The sequence below is a fragment of the Triplophysa rosa genome, linkage group LG16 (assembly GCF_024868665.1).
Source record: "Triplophysa rosa linkage group LG16, Trosa_1v2, whole genome shotgun sequence".
In the NCBI taxonomy this organism is placed as follows: Eukaryota; Metazoa; Chordata; class Actinopteri; order Cypriniformes; family Nemacheilidae; genus Triplophysa; species Triplophysa rosa.
In genome coordinates, this window is record NC_079905.1 from 23102467 (window position 1) to 23120833 (window position 18367).

Sequence of the window (18367 nt, forward strand, 5' to 3'; positions counted from 1 at the left end):
TTGACTCTCTAATCCTTTTTGACATTGGCTTCTTTTTGACATGTGTCCCCTAGAAATCTGTTGATTTCAACTTTAGATGTCCCCTTGTGACTTTACAAAATCCTTCAGAGATGAAAGAAAAGAAAAGGATGTCACGAGTTGCAGTTGTGTGAGTGGAGTTGCACTGTTGATCGGTCTCAGATGAAAGCATGTGTGGAATCATGACATGTTATGTACATAAACAAACATGAAAAAACAAATGTAATGTGTTCTCCAGCATGTGTGGTGATTGTGTCCATGTGTGTGTGTGTGTGTGTGTGTGTGTGGCGTGTGCGTTGCGTGTGTGTGTGTGTGACGTGTCGTGCGTGCGTGTGTGTAAGTGGTGTGTGAGTGTGTGTGGATGCTTGCGGATATGCGTGCGTGTGTGTGTGTGTGTGTGTGTTTGTGCGTGCGTGCGTGCGTGTGTGTGTGTGTGTGTGTGTGTGTGTGTGTGTGTGTGCGTGCGTGTGTGCGCGTGCGAGCATGTGTTTGTGTGTGTGTGTGCATGTGTTTTTTGTGTGTGCGCGTGCATGTGCGTTTGTGTGTGTGCATGTGCATGCGTGTTTGTGTGTCTGTGTGTGTGCGTGTGTGTGTGTTGTTCATGTTTGTATATCCCGGTGGGGACCTAAACCTGAATACACACCAACACATGGGGACTCGTGTCACTGTGGGGACCAAAATTGAGGTCCCCACGGGCAAAAAAGCTAATAAATTGTACAGAACAATATTTTTTACAAATCTAAGAATGCGAAAAGTGTTCTATGATCTTTAGGTTTAGGGATAGGGTTAGGGATAGGGGATAGAATATACAGTTTGTACAGTATAAAAAACATTACGCCTATGGACTGTCCCCACGGGGATAGTAAACCAGACATGTGTGTGTGTGTGTGTGTGTGTGTGTGTGTGTGTGCGTGTGCGTGTGCGCATGCATGTTTGTGTTTGTGTGATGCGTGCTGTTTGTGTGTGTGTGTGTGCGTGTGTGCATGTGATTAGATGTTTGGCACTGTTTCAGATCCATAAATGTCTCAGGTAAACCTCCACACAACTATAAACGCAGGCTTTCTCATCCGTGAGTTTCATCAAACTTTAATGTCCTGCCACCGGGCTGTGGTGAAAGTGGTTTAATGTTTCACTGAACTTTCTTAAAACATCAAGAGCTTTGAGTTGAGTCTGATGAGCCTTACATCAGGACATCTTTGGAGTCTCCAGCATGAAGGGTTATAGACCTCTGTCATTCAGTCAGACTGAATACACATCTACTGCTCAAATGAGAAGAATGATGAAGACTGTGGCATCACCCTGCTGTGCCTTTAACCCTCACCAAAATGAGGAGGTCTAAAGAGACAGACATGTCCAGTAACACAGAGAGGACTTCATGTCTTGCCTATTGAGATGGTTTCTCTTTGAGTACGGCTCTCCATGCAGTTCCTCTTCTCTTATCCTGTGCGGTTTCATGTTCAGGAAAGAGACAAAAGACAAAGACTTCATTTTCTCAGGACCCCCATTCATATGTTGACTGTCCCTCAGCGTCTGAAGCTGACCGAGACTCTCTCGTGTTCAACACACACACACACAATGACCTGTATCTGTCTCCAGAACTTCAGAAATGAAATGATCCCATCTTGCATCTTTGACTTAACCAGACACTCAGAACACCCTAGCAACCGCATAGCAACACCTTTACTGCTCATGTCTCAGTGTTTTGTAGTTTCGCTCTGTCTCTCTCTCTCGGGTCTCTGGTGTCCCCTGCGTTTTGGTTACCCATGATAAGATGTCTGTGTGAGTAGGACGGTAAGGTGATCCCACTTGAGGCCGTACTGAATGCTCAGGCAACACAACACGGGACGGAGAGGAGGAGGTGAATAATTGATGGGCGGCACTTTCGTTTTTTAATCATGAGAAGCCCTGACACCCTATCTGTAGCCCATTAAGATAACAAGATGGAGGATAATGATCCTGGTTAAGACACAGTTTACATCGAGAGAGAGAGAGTGTAGAGTATTTTGTTGAGGACAGATAAACCTGCTCTTATCTGCGTTATCACTGGACAGAGAGTATCACGTGTGTTCATCTGCTGTTTAAACACCACCTGCTGTATGTCAGATGAGAACACAACAACACATTCAGATAAAGATGAATCCTCATCCACTGATTTACTCACTCTGTGACATACACAGCAAAACCTGAGGCTCAGTTTAGTCAATGTCACAACAACAGTTAATACTCATGAGAAAACATTATCATTATATGAGCGTGTGTATTTTACACAACATTTCATGGATAAAGACTCTCTACCAAATGCATAAAAGTCAATGTAAGTCGACTCGGAGGCGATGGCCTTGTGGGCAGTGCTCTGACACATGTGTGCCACATCTTATGATTATGAGTCCGTGTCCCGACCCCGCCCCACATTTTGATTTATTAAACCATTGAGGTGTACATAGATCCAGTCTCTTCACTTTCATGTTTGAAGCGCCGTGTAACACAATGAAGCATTGGTGAAAGCAGCTTTATATTCATTCAAAAATCTTCACCCACTCACTCTCTTTCTCTCTGGTGGAATGAGCTGCAGAATCCATCCCCGCCTTCAAAAAACAACAAAAAACATATCCGTTGACAATCTATCTGACTAACCAATAACTGTCTACTTTCTAGATATAAAAAACAAGTGTGTCTTTTTCTTTTGTTGTTGTTCATTTTTCCCTTACCTCAGCCATTGTGCTACTTGTAAACATGACCTGGTAAACTACAAAATAGTTTTTAGCTCATTGACCAAATGTTAAATGCTCTCTCATTTCAACAGTAAGTGGCTTTGGAAAAACAGTGTCTGTTGAATGTAAATGTAAAAATCACTTTGACATCGATTGCTTAAGTCAGTGGTTCTCAAACTGTACTTGAAGAGACCCCTGGTGGTATGTGACAGGACAGAAAATGAAAAACTCTATATTTTAATTTATATTCAAGTTCAAGTTTATTTATAGAGCACATTTAAGCATAGACCAGGCCAACCAAAGTGCTGTACAATTGACAATAATCACACCAAATATAGAAGTTAAAACAATTATAAAGACTATAATAATAAAAAAGTATAAAACAATGTTTTTATGTATTAAAAGCCAAGAAGAGATGGGTTTTTATGGAGGCTTTGAACTCTAATGTGAATGTTCCAAAGAGCGGGACCGGCTACTTCGAAAGCTCCCCTAGTCTTTAGACGAGTTCTTGGGATCTGGAGGAGAAATTTGCCCTCAGATTGCATACCCCTAGCCGGGGAGTATGGGTGGAGTAAATCTGATCAATACGGGGGAGCAAGATTGTTTAAGGATTTGTAGACAAGTAGTAGCAATTTGAACTGGATTCTATAATGAATCGGTAACCAATGCACCGATCTCAGGAGAGGAGTGACATCATTGAATTTCTTGCATCCCTTTAAAAATCTGCCAGCCGTGTTTTGGACTATTTGTAGATGTAAGATTTGAGATTTTAAAGGGCATCACAATAGTCCAGTCGTGACGTGATAAAGGCATGGATCGCAACCTCTAAAGAGCATTCAGAAAGAAATGGCTTAACTTTCGAAAGAGAGTGAAGATAGAAAAAAGTAGAGCCCATGACAGTGCTAATATGTTTATCAAATTTCAAGCAGTTATCAAATACCACACCCAGATTTCGTTCGAACTTGGGGAGAGAAACAGGGAGTTAGGAACTCAAGGTTCTGTTGGTTGATTGTACCACATTCAGAGGGACTACAAACAATGACTTCAGTTTTATCCGAGTTCAAAAAGAGAAAATTGCTAGAGAGCCAGGATTGAACATCCTCAAGACACGCTAACAGAGTATCGGCAGTGCTTGTTGTATTTCTGGCCCTAGCTAGGTAGATTTGCATGTCGTCAGCGTAACAGTGAAACGACACTCTATGTTTCCTAAAGATAGAGCCTAAAGGAAGAAGATAGAGAGAGAAGAGGACCGGGGACAAAACCGAGCCCTGAGGAACCCCACAAGTTCACTTGGCTGGGACGAAGTGAAATTTACCATTTTTACTGCAAAACCTTTTTCCTGTTTGTTAAAAAAGATTTCAACCAATTTAAGACTGCCCCCCCAAACCCCAACATAAGGCCAATATAACCAAGATAACCGAGTTCCCAGAATCAGTGGCCATTAGAATATCATTTAAAACTCTAAGGAGAGTGGTTTCAGTGCTATGGAGCAATTTGAAGCCAGATTGAAATGTCTCTTAGATGAGATTATTGATTAAAAAGATTTGAAGCTGTAGAAGCACAATTTTTTCCATTAATTTGCAATTAATGGTAACATGGATATAGGACAATAATTTGATAAAACAGACGAACCTAGGGAAGGCTTCTTAAAGGTGCCAAACAATTCATTGATACAATATGTTAAATTGTGGCTTTATTAAGTGCAATCAATATCCAGAAACAGTTTTACATGTCCATTTACAACCCTAGGATTTTTCCCTAGAACAGGGGTCTTCAACGTTTTTGGGGCAAGGACCTCTTAGATGAGAGATGCATGGAGCAGGGACCCCCTTATACTAAATGTGTAAACGGAGCTATTGAAATAGAAACAACCCTATTGTCACAGCAATATTATGTTAAGACATTACATTAGCACTATATGCATGTTATTGTTGCACATACAGTACATACTTTTCTATGTATTAGTTTTATTATTAATATAGATTATTTTAAGGGATTTGCAGCGTCATTCGTTTTAAGTTTAATGTGAGATGGACAATTTACTTGTCCTGAACCTTAGTTTTTATTAAGGCTTCAATGAGATGACTGACCCTGGTTAATGGCACAAAGACTATTCTAGTGGAGGGGTTGTCTCTGGATGCGAAAGAAATGAGTGCAGATTTTGTGCATTCTGTTGTAAAATCAGGCCGTTTTATTAAGTGTCATTCTTTTTTTTCTTCCGCTTCTGTGTGTGTTGCAGAACACACCGCTATTTTATAATTCTGAGCTCTGTTGTATTTCTCGTGGATCAGCATTGTCACGGCTGTTACACGAAAATTAACACAAGTTTTTTTTCTGCAGAGCATCATATATCAGATCAGGAGAGCAACATGATGCGACGAGTCCACATTATTTTCGGGGCAACTTGTTTGATGTCATCAGTACTACACGGTGCGCGTTTCAATGATTTTAAACACGTAGGATAGTTCTGTCAGAGTTTACAATGCAGAAGCGGTGTGGTGTCATTTGGCTGTCAAATTAGCGCTTTACATCTTAACAAATTTGAACAGAAGTTGAGCAACATATGAGAATGCACTGTATTTGCACGCAACTCCTTTCATGCATACTCTGAACTTATCTGAAGGGAGACGATGAAGCAGATGTAACGTTAACTTTCTTCTATTGCTTCTGCTGCCTGAATGGATGTTTTTGTCCGCACGCAGGTTAAAACTGCAATAAGCGGGAGCTTCAATGATTCCGCACGGCCGCGCACGTACGCAACTTAAAGAGAACATTGGTTGTAATATTTCGGTACCCATGCTTTACATTTTTAACAAAAAGTTGCCTGTGAGTAAACAGTAATTTGCCGTCCCCTTGCAGTTCCACCGAGGACCCCCTAGTGGCCGCAGACCCCCAGTTGAAGACCCATACCCTAGAATGAAAAGGTCTGTTATTACCTTATTTGGAAGGGTCATGAATATTAATGTTGAGCTCTGCTCTGATTGGCTGTTTCTCTGCGCCGGGTCATGCCACTAGCTCACATAGCAAACGGATCAGTACTGTCAGACGTGAAATGGAAGAAGTGGATAAAATCTCTTCTTGTGGTAGGGGTTGTAATGGCAATATAGTCAGAATTGCCCCCTTCTTAAATCAGTATCAAAACGCTGAGCGAAGCCTGCTTGATATCCCAGTGTGACCAGGGATTTAGATTAACCACTCGGAACACATTTAACGGGTTCAATTTGTTTTTGTGGTTTATTCAATTACTAATTTCTAGATGAAATGGTTGTTCAGAAATGTGTATTGAGAACACACAGCTCTGGGCAAAAAACAATACAAAAAAAACACACCTTCTTGACACACAAAGTGTGGTTATCCCAATAAAAAAAAGCACAACCTGTCCTAAACAATTTTCAAAAACACAAAAATACAACAGACCCAGCCATACATAGTACATTTTTTAAATGTCTAAAAAAAAAAAACAAGAATACGTCAAAAATACGGCAGTGGGGATACTGTAAAGAAGGAAACAACATTAGTACATTTTTACACCCCCATGTACAATTAGAGAGAAATTAAAGATACATTATGATGAAAACAAAGCAAAAACACTCACAGAATGATGACCTCATCACTCAATCACCACATACAGGCAGTGACAATCTTTTAAAGACCTCAGTTGCACTGTTCATAGTCAGCCTACATCTATCCTTGTGTATTCTGTCTTTTAAACAAACAAATGACAAATAGATTAAATAAAATAATCGTAAGTTGAAATGTATAACATGTTGTGAAATACAAACTGAACAGGTTTACAGCACATGGTATGACGTCATATATGCACGGACATTATACAACGACATATATCATATAAGTTAGGTTATTTTAGGAAATGAACAGCACAGTATACATTCAGAAATGTTTTATGTTAAGGATGTTGCAAAATAAACACTTTATTTACCGTAGTATGCTCTAAAAATGCTCCCAAATTCCCATACGAGTGCACACCTCTCTCGCACTGCACTCTGCACATCTCACACTCACGTGTGACGCATTCGCATTTCACCACACACACATACACACACTACATACATTTTCCGCTGCGATAAGTCATTCCCCTCGATGACTCATTCAATCACAGGTTTCAGCACTCGTGGCGCTCTGTAACGCCTTTTCAAACAATGCGGTACCAATACTTGCAATTATCCTGGGACACCATATCTGTGCTGACACTCATCACATGGCAAGCAGACCGGGGTGCATGAAAAGGATTTGTGTGAGCACCAGCAGTTGTTCGCTTACTTCTGCGCACCACTGGAACCGGTACTTTCCTACGAACTGGGTTACACATTTCAGAAGCTTCCAACTGCTGCGACTGACTCAGCTCATCAGCTACCTCTGCAGGCAAACCCAAATCATCAGATGTCAGTGTCTCCATGAGCACCCTTGGAAACATGGTTTCCTTCAGAACCCTCACTATCCAGCTCCAAAGTACCCAGTGCCTCTGAAGCAACTGAAGTGTCCGTGACCACCTTACCATAGGGTTGCACGACCTGCTCTACCACAACAAAATCAGGCTCAACAATCTCGCAACCATCCCTGCTCACAGGCTGTGTATCAGGTTGAGACTTCTCCCTACCTAGGAGGGTAGGCCTAGGAGTGGGCACGGCCCCTGGATGCAACTCTGACCTGTGAACCCGTTTTGAGGGACCTCCCTCTAAAGGTTCAACCGTGTAGGTGATGCCTACTACCTCTACTACCCTGTACACGATCGGGCTCCAGGCATCTTGAATCTTGTTCCTGCCTGGAAGCCGCTGACGCAAGTAGACAAGCTCTCCAACACTCACTTGAGGGCAGTAAGCCTTCTCTTTCAGACGAGTCACTCTCCCTAGAGCTGATTCTTCCGAATACTCCCTAGCCTTCTCATGAGCATACCTCAACCTCTCCTGATGGACAGACAACCAGTCATGCCTCCTCTCAGTAACTTCCTCACAACCTAACAATGCGTCAATAGGCAAATGAGGGTGAACCCCAAATAAGAGGTAATACGGGGAAAACACGGTAGTAGCATGCGGTGTCACATTGTAGGCATGGACCAACTCCGGCAAGTACTCTGGGCAACGCCTCTTCTTTTCTGGTGGTAGAATGCGTAACAGGTTGTGAAGTGTCCAGTTGTACCGTTCACACTGGGCATTTCCTTGCGGCCTATAAGGGGTGGTACAGGATTTTTTAACCCTGTATAGTCGACACTGCTCCGCAATTACTTCACTCTCGAAATTTCTACCTTGGTCGGAGTGCAACCTCTCCGGAACTCCGTACTTCATAAACCACTCTTTCAGAAAGTCCTAGAAGCAGGCTCTAAGACTGTAAAGTCCACGGCAATCACTTCCAGAGGTCGGGATACCAAAAATGCCTTCACCGGGGCCCGAACTTTGGGCTGAGGCATCTTGGTTAAGATACAACGCTGGCACTTCTTTACCCAGACCTCTACATCTCCGTACATGCCTGGCCAGAAACACCTTTGTTTCAACAACCCTATGGTCCGTTCGATGCCCTGGTGCCCCAGGACATCATGTACACTACACAGCACTTGTTCCCTTAAGCATTTGGGTAGCAACAGTTGCCAGCAGCTCACTTCAGAGGAATCAGCCACCACCCTATACAACAATCCATTCCGTTCTCTAATCAAGCTCCACTGCTTCAACAGACACTTAACTGCCCTGGACAGAGATTTCCTTTCTAAGGGAGCAGGTCTCTTCTTTCTGTCCCAGAACCTTCTAAAATCCTGCAGTACAGGGTCATTTCTCTGAAACTCAACCAGCTGCTCCCGAGTGTAACTGGGAAACATGGGGGTATTACCCTGAGAGCTGGTAACTGTCTCTTCACCTGCCTCACAGGCATGAATTTGCCTCAATCTGCAACAGTCTAAGCCCTTCGAGGCTGGGAGTCTCCTGTCATGAATGGTGAGGGAACAAGGACACAGTACAGAGGACCCAGACGCAGACAGCGGATAAGGGGTTAACAAGACATTTAATAAAATATAAATACAAAACAAAGACCCACGTGGGGGTAACAAATCAAAACAGGGGAATCTCCAACAGGACAGGACTAAGACTAAATACACCTAACAAGACTAAGATTAACATAACATGACATGACATGACATGACATGAACTACAAATGACTACACTAGACTAGACTAACACAGAACAGGCACTCACCAGACAAACGACAATGAACCAGCACAGGACAATGAAACAAGAGGACTATATAAAGGGTACTAAATCAAGAAGGGGACAGGTGCGGGACATGAACTAATTAACAAGCAATAACGAGACGAAAGGGCGGGAACAGAAACGCCACACCGGAGAGTGGAAGACCAACAGGGACAAAACGTCACTCTCCACATAAAACAAGAGGTTCTATCATGGTTCTGCCATGACAGTCTCCCATTTTGTTATTTTTCATGGAAACTCTCTTAACATTTGAGACCTGCCATCGTGGTGATCTTCTGTCCGGTTCGCGATCGCAGGTCTCAAATGCTGACTTAAGGATTTAAAGCTGAGTTTATAACTTTTGTGGAATGGTGATGTTTTTCAATCTTGTTAGAAAAGTAAGAGGCCTTGGCTTTTTTAGCAGCTCTCTGATAGGAGGACAAGCAATTTTTAACCATATCAAAATAAATTTGCAGTTTATCATGTTTCCACTTTCTTTCAGCTTTTCTACAAGAGTGTCTCAATGAGCGGATATTTCTGTCAACCCACGGCTCAGATTTAGATTTTCGATTAACAAGCTTAAGGGGTGCAGTGGTGTTAAAAATTTCCGTCCACACATTATTAAGTTTAAAATTAAAATTAAACTGATATTCAACATCATGCTCATGCATCATGTAGTTCATTAAAATCCAGTGTTGGGAGTAAACGCATTATAAAAGTAACGATATTACAGTAATATATTTGTTTTTGCTGTAACGCATTACTAATAAAATTTGGGTAATATTATACCAGTTACAATCTCAGTAACACGTGTTACAGCAACGTATTTTCCCCCGAAATTATTTTTTATAATTACAGGAGTTATATGACATGGCTAAAAGGAATATTATGGTTTGTTTTAGTTGTAACTCAATGTGTATACAGGATATTAGGTTGAAAAACGCTGTATTCTCCACACACCGTGCATGTTTGTATCTCCTCTTTGCCTCTCTGAAACACGCAGATTTAAAAGCGAGGTGTGCTGTGATTGGCCAGTTCACCAGTGTGTAGTGATTGGTGGAATACTGCAAGCGTGTGAGGGAAATGTAACGCCTCTTACCATATTGGAAACATCAGGTTCCTCTTCAATTGTACTGACAGGTACACCCACCTTACTTGCGTGTACATTTGGGCGGTCTTAGTCAAATCATACCACCAACTGATGTAGATTTGTGGGGGTGTGGCTACACGAGGTGTTTCAGGCAGGTCTGGGTGAGCATTCGCTTTTACATAGAATTCATGTTTTCTTCTGACACTTTCAATTTCTGCAATTTTACGTGTCTAATACATGCATGAGCAACTTATAACACACCGAAGACACAGAACAACAAGTATTCGCCCCATATGACCTCTTTAACCAACACATCCATTCCCAGAAAAAACAATTCTATGATTAAAATACTACAATTGTAATACTATTTCATGTTATTGAAATCCTATGGTTGAAATGAACGCAACGGATTCTACAAAGAATAGAAAGCGAAAGTAAATTGAAAGAGGTTCTGCGTTTTACCCTTTCATTTGGCTATAGGTTGGATTATAGTGGGCTCTACCATAATTCACCAGATGACCATTTGTATACTTTTGATATTCTGACAGTGATTGTTAGTTAAATTGTGCCATGAACCTTCTTTGTGACTCTTAGATTTTTTAGGCTCTATATATTTCACTCGAGTATTTTTAAAAAGACTTGACTACTGTAATGCACTGCTTAGTGGTTGTCCTGCAGCATCAATAAACAAACTACAGTTAGTTCAGAATGCAGCTGCCAGAGTTCTAACCAGGTCCAGAAAATACGATCACATAACCCCAATGTTATCAACCCTTCACTGGTTACCCATTAAGTATCGTATTGACTTTAAAGTTCTTTTAATTACTTATAAAGCCTTAAACGGTTTAGCCCCTACCTACATAACAGAGCTTCTACCACACTACAACCCATCACGCTCTCTAAGATCTCAAAACTCCAGACTTTTGATAACACCTAGAATAACTAAATCCACCAAAGGGGGCGGAGCTTTCTCATACGTAGCACCTAAACTCTGGAATAGCCTTCCCGATACTGTTCCAGGGTCAGACACACTCTCCCAATTTAAATCTAGATTAAAGACGCATCTTTTCAGCCAAGCATTCACTTAATGCAAAATATGCTAAATAAACCACCGGGAGACTGCATTTATTAGATATTATTTACTAGAATGATCTTGATTGTTCTATAAACACCATGCACTGTGCTGTGTTTTACCTTTTTTGTGTTTTTCAGTTTTTCTTCTTTTCTCCTGTAAAGCTGCTTTGGAACAATGCACATTGTGAAAAGCACTATAGAAATAAAATTGAATTGAATTGAGTATTTAAATGCGTCTGAAAATGCAGACTGTGGTCGTATTGTCAAACTGGTATTAGTTTTGCATATAGTTTGTTTAATTAACATTTTTTAATATTGTGGTAGTCCGGGGATATTACCTGATACAGACATTGACACACGAATCCTAAAGTATTAATTCCTGCATTGTTTTAAGGCATTGTAGACAGACATACGGTTGTAGCCTACGGGTATTTGCCGGTTGGTTGATGTGGTATTTGTCCCGCCCCTCCTGTGCTGTGATTGGATGGCCGAGTAAGTGACATTGATGAGCACAATTATTATGCATTAACACGTCGATATTTAATATAAACGATATTTTAGCATTTTAAAATGCATACATACAGCGATAGAAAGCATCAGATACATTCTACTGGATTTAATGGTTATTATGGGAATTTTATTGGTTGTAATGGGAACAAAAGTCTCTACTGGTGTATGTGATGGGTTCTGTTGACGAGACCGTTAAATCATACTCAAATAATGTCCAAAAACACTACAAGAAGGTATTTAATAAAGATTTCTAATGGAGTTTTAATGGAAACAATTATAATTTTTGTGGTGTTTTTTTTCAGCAGGGTAGTCATACTTTTGTGGTATTTTGATAAAAGTAACGCAAAAGTAGTGTAACGCATTACAATTCAAAAACTGTAATATTGTAATATAACTAATTACTTTTAAATGACAGTAACTAATAATACTGAATACTGTATTTATTGATGTTTTGGTTTGATCTATTATAGGAGATGATAAGGTAAAGAGCGGGGAATGGGAAATGAGCAGAGTTAGATTACAGTTTGGAGCAGCAGCCATTAGAACGTCTTATTTATTTTCTCAAATGGACCCTCAAACCATGACCCTCTCATCATTTCCTTTAATAGTTTCATTCTGGTTAGTCACCGGACAAAAAAAACTGATGACCCCACATGCACAGCCTGTCAGGGCACATCTTCTTGAGTTAAGAACGTTAGACTTGAAGTGATTTGACCACACGGGTGTCTGAACGCAGCACACCATCTGAACATCACAAGAAATAAAGGATTGTTTCATCCATCCGCTCTGAGCTGACATCATCAATAACAACCTCTATTAGCTGACTGATGATGATGTCACTGATGTCATGTGCAGCGAGTGAGTGATGTGAGTCACATTATGTATTCTACACGCGCGCACACGCTCATGACTGATCGTTGTTACTTTATAACTGTGGATCAAAAACAAACCTAAAGATATTTCCTGCTTTCACCCTCAAAGTCATTCTTTTATTGTGTCAATGTAATTTATTCATCAAATCATCAGAGCTTTAATTAGTCATGTTAATTAGGTCATGGGAGTTATTTCTGAATCTTATCACATGTCTAATTATGCATGTGGGCTTCTTATACTGACATGTAAGCATGTGTAATGTGTCAATCAGATCAGACTGTATATTTAACATTGTATTTGTTGACCACTATTCACAGCGTTAAATGACAGACGTTATTGTTACTTTTTACATATCAAACAAACAACTATTTGTCTCAAGAATTCTAGGTGGACACTTGATAGTAAAAAGAGTCAAACAGAGAGTCTACTAGTAAGTGTGCTGTCAGATGTATCAAATCATCTGAAACCCAGCTCATGGTGGTGATGGACAGATCCCAGACCAGTCTATTACATGATCTCTGTTCCAGCTGTGGTATTCACTCTTTCATTGTGTCTCTCCTCAGGGGTTTTTCCGCAGAAGCATCCAGAAGAACATGGTGTACACATGTCACAGAGAGAAGAACTGCATTATCAACAAGGTGACGAGAAACCGCTGTCAATACTGTCGCCTGCAGAGGTGCTTTACTGTGGGAATGTCCAAAGAGTGTGAGTCTTACCATCTTCACACACACACCTCTGGTTTATTATCTCCGTGGGGACAGTCCATAGGCGTAATGTTTTTATACTGTACAAACTGTATATTCTATCCCCTATCCCTAACCCTATCCCTAAACCTAAAGATCGTAGAAAACTTCAGAAATTTTCGTTCTGTAGAATGTATTAGCTTTTGTGCCCATGAGGACCTCAATTTTGGTCCCCACAGTGACACGAGTCCCCATGTGTTGGTGTGCATTCAGGTTTAGGTCCCCACCGGGATATAAAAACATGAACACAATCACGCACAGACACACACACACACACACCTACACACACACATACTCAAACACACTCACGCACACAAACGCGCAGAGCCGATTACTGTAGGCAAATTACGCTAGTTGAGTAGGGCCCCTGCACCACCAGGGGGCCTCGTTGAGTACTGAATCAAAAACACTATAATGTAAACAAGACGCGGATTCAACTTTCTGCCTTCGGAGTGTTCTGTTACAAACTTTACAGGAATCATTTGGAAATTTCCTTTTCAATACTTACTTTATTTCATTACTGTGACATACTCGGATGACATGTGCATAATGTGATGATGCGTCTTACATATGGCTTCGAAACGACGCTATCCGTATGTAAACGGCAACAACGTGAAGCAAAAGAACAAGAACAAGAACTAGAAGGCATGTGTTTTTGTACTATTTTACAGTCTTATTTAGTTTTGTCAACTTATGCAAGTACATATTTACAAAACGGTTGGTTTGACTGTGGACGTTCGATAGTCGTGAATTTAGGGACCGTCTCCAAAGTTACATACACATTAATATTCTAACTTCAATAGCATTTACAGGGAATGTCTTAGTCACAAAACCAGCTGTACAATGTTCATGTGAGTCTCAGCTATAATGCACACCACTGTATTTCGTTTGCCCATGATAATATGTCATTTTTCTGTCATCACATTTAGAGAATAATTGATATGTTTTGTTTTTGAATGCTTAGCTTTCTTGAGTAAACTATATTTATCATGTTTTATTTTTGTTAATCACTCATTTGATTAGTGAAAAGCTAGATGGTTCCAGAGCCATGTGTTACTTTAGGTAAAGGATTATTTACATGTAAATCAAAATGTGAATTTAATTTATACTTACTGTCAGTTTAAGGTTTTTTGTCTTTCAGTTGTAATTTGTTTAAGTGTGTTAATTGATTTATCATTTTATTTCTTATAGTTTACAGTTATGCTCATCTAATTTGAACCATTATGACATGGGCCCCTCACGAAGGTTTGCTTAGGGCCCCCAGACGTCTAGGATCGGCACTGAACACACACACGCATGCACACACACACACAAACGCATGCGCACATACAAACGCACACAAACACGCACATGCACACACACACAAACGCACACACACACACAAACGCACACACAAACACGCACATGCACACACACACAAACACACACACACGCACAAACACACGCACACACAAGCGCACAAACGCATGCACACACACAGACACAAACACGCGCACACACACGCAAACGTGCACAAACACACACACAACACACACACACATTTGTTTGTTAGTTTGTTGTTGTAAATGTCCCATTTGGGACAGAGTGTGCATTTGTCAAAGAGTTTAATTAAACGTTCATTTGATATATTTTGGTTGCATTTGTGAGTTATTAAAAATGTAACTGATTGTTTAAACTAGGCAAGTAATGGAAAATGAATCAAATCGAATCGTATCACAGAAATTTCCGAGGCACCGGCAAATATGGTATCGCTGGCTGAGAAAATGAATATCATATCGTAGTATCATGATGAACACACACACACTCGTTGTCCTTCACACTGTCTGTAATTAGTTTGTTCTGTAAATCCACATGTCATGTGCTGTTTGCTGCCCCGCTCTTCTCATGCACACTTCATAAGTTCTAACACACCATCTCAGTTACCATCAAGAGAGAAAGATGCTTTTAATCCCAGAATATTGTACTCATGACATCCACCAGCCCATCTCTGAGCTCAGACAGTAATGACAGTAAACAGAGGGCATATGAGACTGTTCTGGGTTTTATTTTGAAACACGACTTATTCATTCTGTAGGCCCCTGCAACAAAATACATTTATTTCAAGTTCATTTTATTAAGTGTACGCGAGTAAGAAATGCACGTTTGTAAGTTTACTTTATGTAGTAAGTACTTGTGTACTAGTATACTTGTAAGTGTACTAGTTAAAAATGCTGTAGATGGACAACAACATGTTGTAGCAGCATCAGTTCATTTAGAACCCGACTGCTGCTTTGATCCGCACTTTACCCAACCATGGCTTATAAACAACTATAGTGTACTTCAGACTGAATTGGCCCACTTTTCAGTTCATGAATGTGTACTTGTAAGTATACTTGAGGTACATTCTATGCTTAAAGTACATGCTTTACATACAGTGTAGTTTAGAATAGTATCTGTCATGATCATTCATATGTCTGTACCGAAGGTCCATAGAGCTGTAAAAATAAAATGTTAAGCAATAAAAGTGTCCTGTGGGGTTAAAACACATTACAGCGGAAGATGATATTTTAAATGTGAGTTGTGTATCTTTGTATCCTTATTAAACAACTCTGTGGAAAAGGTCAAAGATACACATAAAGGCCTCATTAGTGTCTGTTTCTATGTATGTGAATCATGCACCACATTAGAAGAGTCAAAGCCGAGAGCAAGAGTGTGAATCTGCCACCGTGATTAAGTTAATACGTCTACAAACACAAAGCAACACCTGTAAAGAACGATGACAGACACATTGACTTTCCCTGCATCTACCTTAACATACAGTATCAATGTAAAGCACGAGTAAAACGCTGTATCTCACCGTGATTTCTCAGGAATGGCTCTTGAAATGAAGCACTGTTGTGCGTGCGTGCGTGTGTGTGTAACACATCATTGCTTTAGCTTCAGTACACAACCGTTCACAGTCATCTGAAGCCTTTGTATTTCACGCATTATTGCTAATGTTTGATTGTATCAGGTTGACTTCATGCTCCATTGAACACAAGTGAAGGTGTGCTTCTTCAACACAACACAGCACAACAGAAGAGAGATATGGTGTTTATCTGTCCTTTAGTTGACTGTATGTGAGCCGTGTGCAGTCACGTGTGATTTGTGCAGTGCTGTACTGCTGTATCATTGTGTCGTGTGTAGTCTTGTATAGATGAATGATTACATGTATACAGTAGGAACTCATGACTCATTCAAACCCGTGTTGCTGTCTTAAAGAGTAAATATTTTGTGTTTTTTAAGGTCCTACTTTGGTTTATGGAGTGTCCTACAACAACTTTACATACATACAAGGTGTAAAAACACTTTCATTTTCTAATAATACGCAGTTATTATTACCTCACTTCTTGACTGACTCTCAAATGATTCATTCGGCAATTCATCGGTCTGATCCCCTCCTTTCTGTCAGCTCACTCTGATCTGATTGGTAAGATGGTCTAGTCTGCTGTGATTGGTCTACCATGTACACAATGGAACGTAGGCGGACATTACACCGAGTGACGCAAATCTGACCCAGAACTGAAATTGAATCACACGAATGAGTCGTCTGTCGTTCTAGAGTCGACTTTTCCTTTTTTTTGTTATTCGTTCACTTTCGGCTTTACAACTCAGCAGACTGCTTACGTTCACACACAGCAACATTACACTGCATGAATGTCATTTCAAAGACATTTCTGAGGTGGACAGCCCTAAAGGGCAGATGTGCATTTTCAGATTTTGATTGAAGATGAATTTAAAAAAGAAAATGACCCACTGATATTCATAATAAACACTGCAATATTCCATGACAAATTTGGAATTGTCATTTTTCATTTAACTGGGACTTTAAGATGGGACAAGGGGTAACAGATGCAGTTTCTGCCAATCTCATATTAATCTTGAGTGCCTATAGAGTAGTATTTCATATGTCGTATCTTCAAAGAGTGTTTAGTTTGATCACATTTATAAAAGATACAGCTGTACCATTATTTACAGTCGACCTTCTGAAGGCGTGCGGAGGGGCGGAACTACAGCACGAGCACATAACACATCATCACATTAATCCCTTCGTTTTGTTGACATTATGCACGTACATGCCCATTGCCAACAAAACACAGACATGTGACTCAGTTTGACTTACCGCATGCAGTTCATGTCCAGCATCTTTTAGCGCTGCGACCGCTCCATCTATCAGTTTCAAACCATCTCCAAATCCAGCGTTATATCCACCGTTTATATAACATCCATCACTGAAATGCTGTGAACAAACAAACACAGATAAACTTCCGTCAGCCGAGTGAAGCGGCATTGATGGGCGTGCTTGCTCTTTCTCTCACGCTGTCTGGTTGACGTGTGGGCCTGCTCTTTCTCTCACGCTCGTGTGTGGGCGTGCTCTTTTGCTGGGTGAATGATGTGTGGGCGTGCTCTTCCAGGAGAATTGTCCAATAAGGGACTAAGAACCCTTGTTACGAAATGGGAATTCATGTTGGAAAAAAACTTTCCTAAACCTGTACGAACCCTGGTGGAGTGAATTATGCACAGAAATACAACGACATACGTTCAACTCGTTCAAGTTGATCATGTTAAGCATGAGAAGCCAGCACGTTTAACAGTGTAAAGAAGTCAGAATGCATGAAATAGCATGTTACTGCCGCTTTAAATAAAACACTGTCAAGAACTCATCATCACGTTTTCATTCATAGTTTGAGTTTGTAGCACAAAGCAAACGATTTTGAGCTTTATTTTCACATCTGTCAGTGCGCCTTATTATTATGGGATATAGTGAATTATCACAGGGATTGAATGGGTGGTGAACTTTACACAGCTGGAGGTCTGAAGAGAATATTCATCTATTATTCTTAAGCCGAGTCTGTGTGGTTATGACCCGCTGTATGTTGACAGAACTATGAGACGTTCAGTTCAACTCTGTCCTCTCTCCTGACTTTTATTTTTTCTGAATACAATAACAACATATTATTATACTTACTTGAGGAATTGATTGTAATCATGCGAGTGTTTTATAAATGAATCTCTTGTAACGTGTAACGTGTTCTTCAGTGGTTATATAGAAGAGGAGGTTTTACTAGGACAGAGAATCTTGATCGGGGGGGGGGGGGGGTGGGTGGGGGGGGGGTAATAAGACGGGGGGGGGGG

General features: G+C 40.6%; 1 protein-coding gene across 2 annotated transcripts in view; it reads left to right on the forward strand.

The window, feature by feature from the left end:
* Positions 1 to 18367, forward strand: part of LOC130567419 (retinoic acid receptor beta-like) — a 275560-nt gene that overhangs the window by 218899 nt on the left and 38294 nt on the right. For both annotated transcript variants that reach the window (XM_057355499.1, XM_057355500.1), the window contains one exon: positions 13034 to 13175. In XM_057355499.1, the coding sequence (XP_057211482.1) occupies positions 13034 to 13175 (142 nt within the window). The remainder of the gene's footprint in view (positions 1 to 13033; positions 13176 to 18367) is intronic.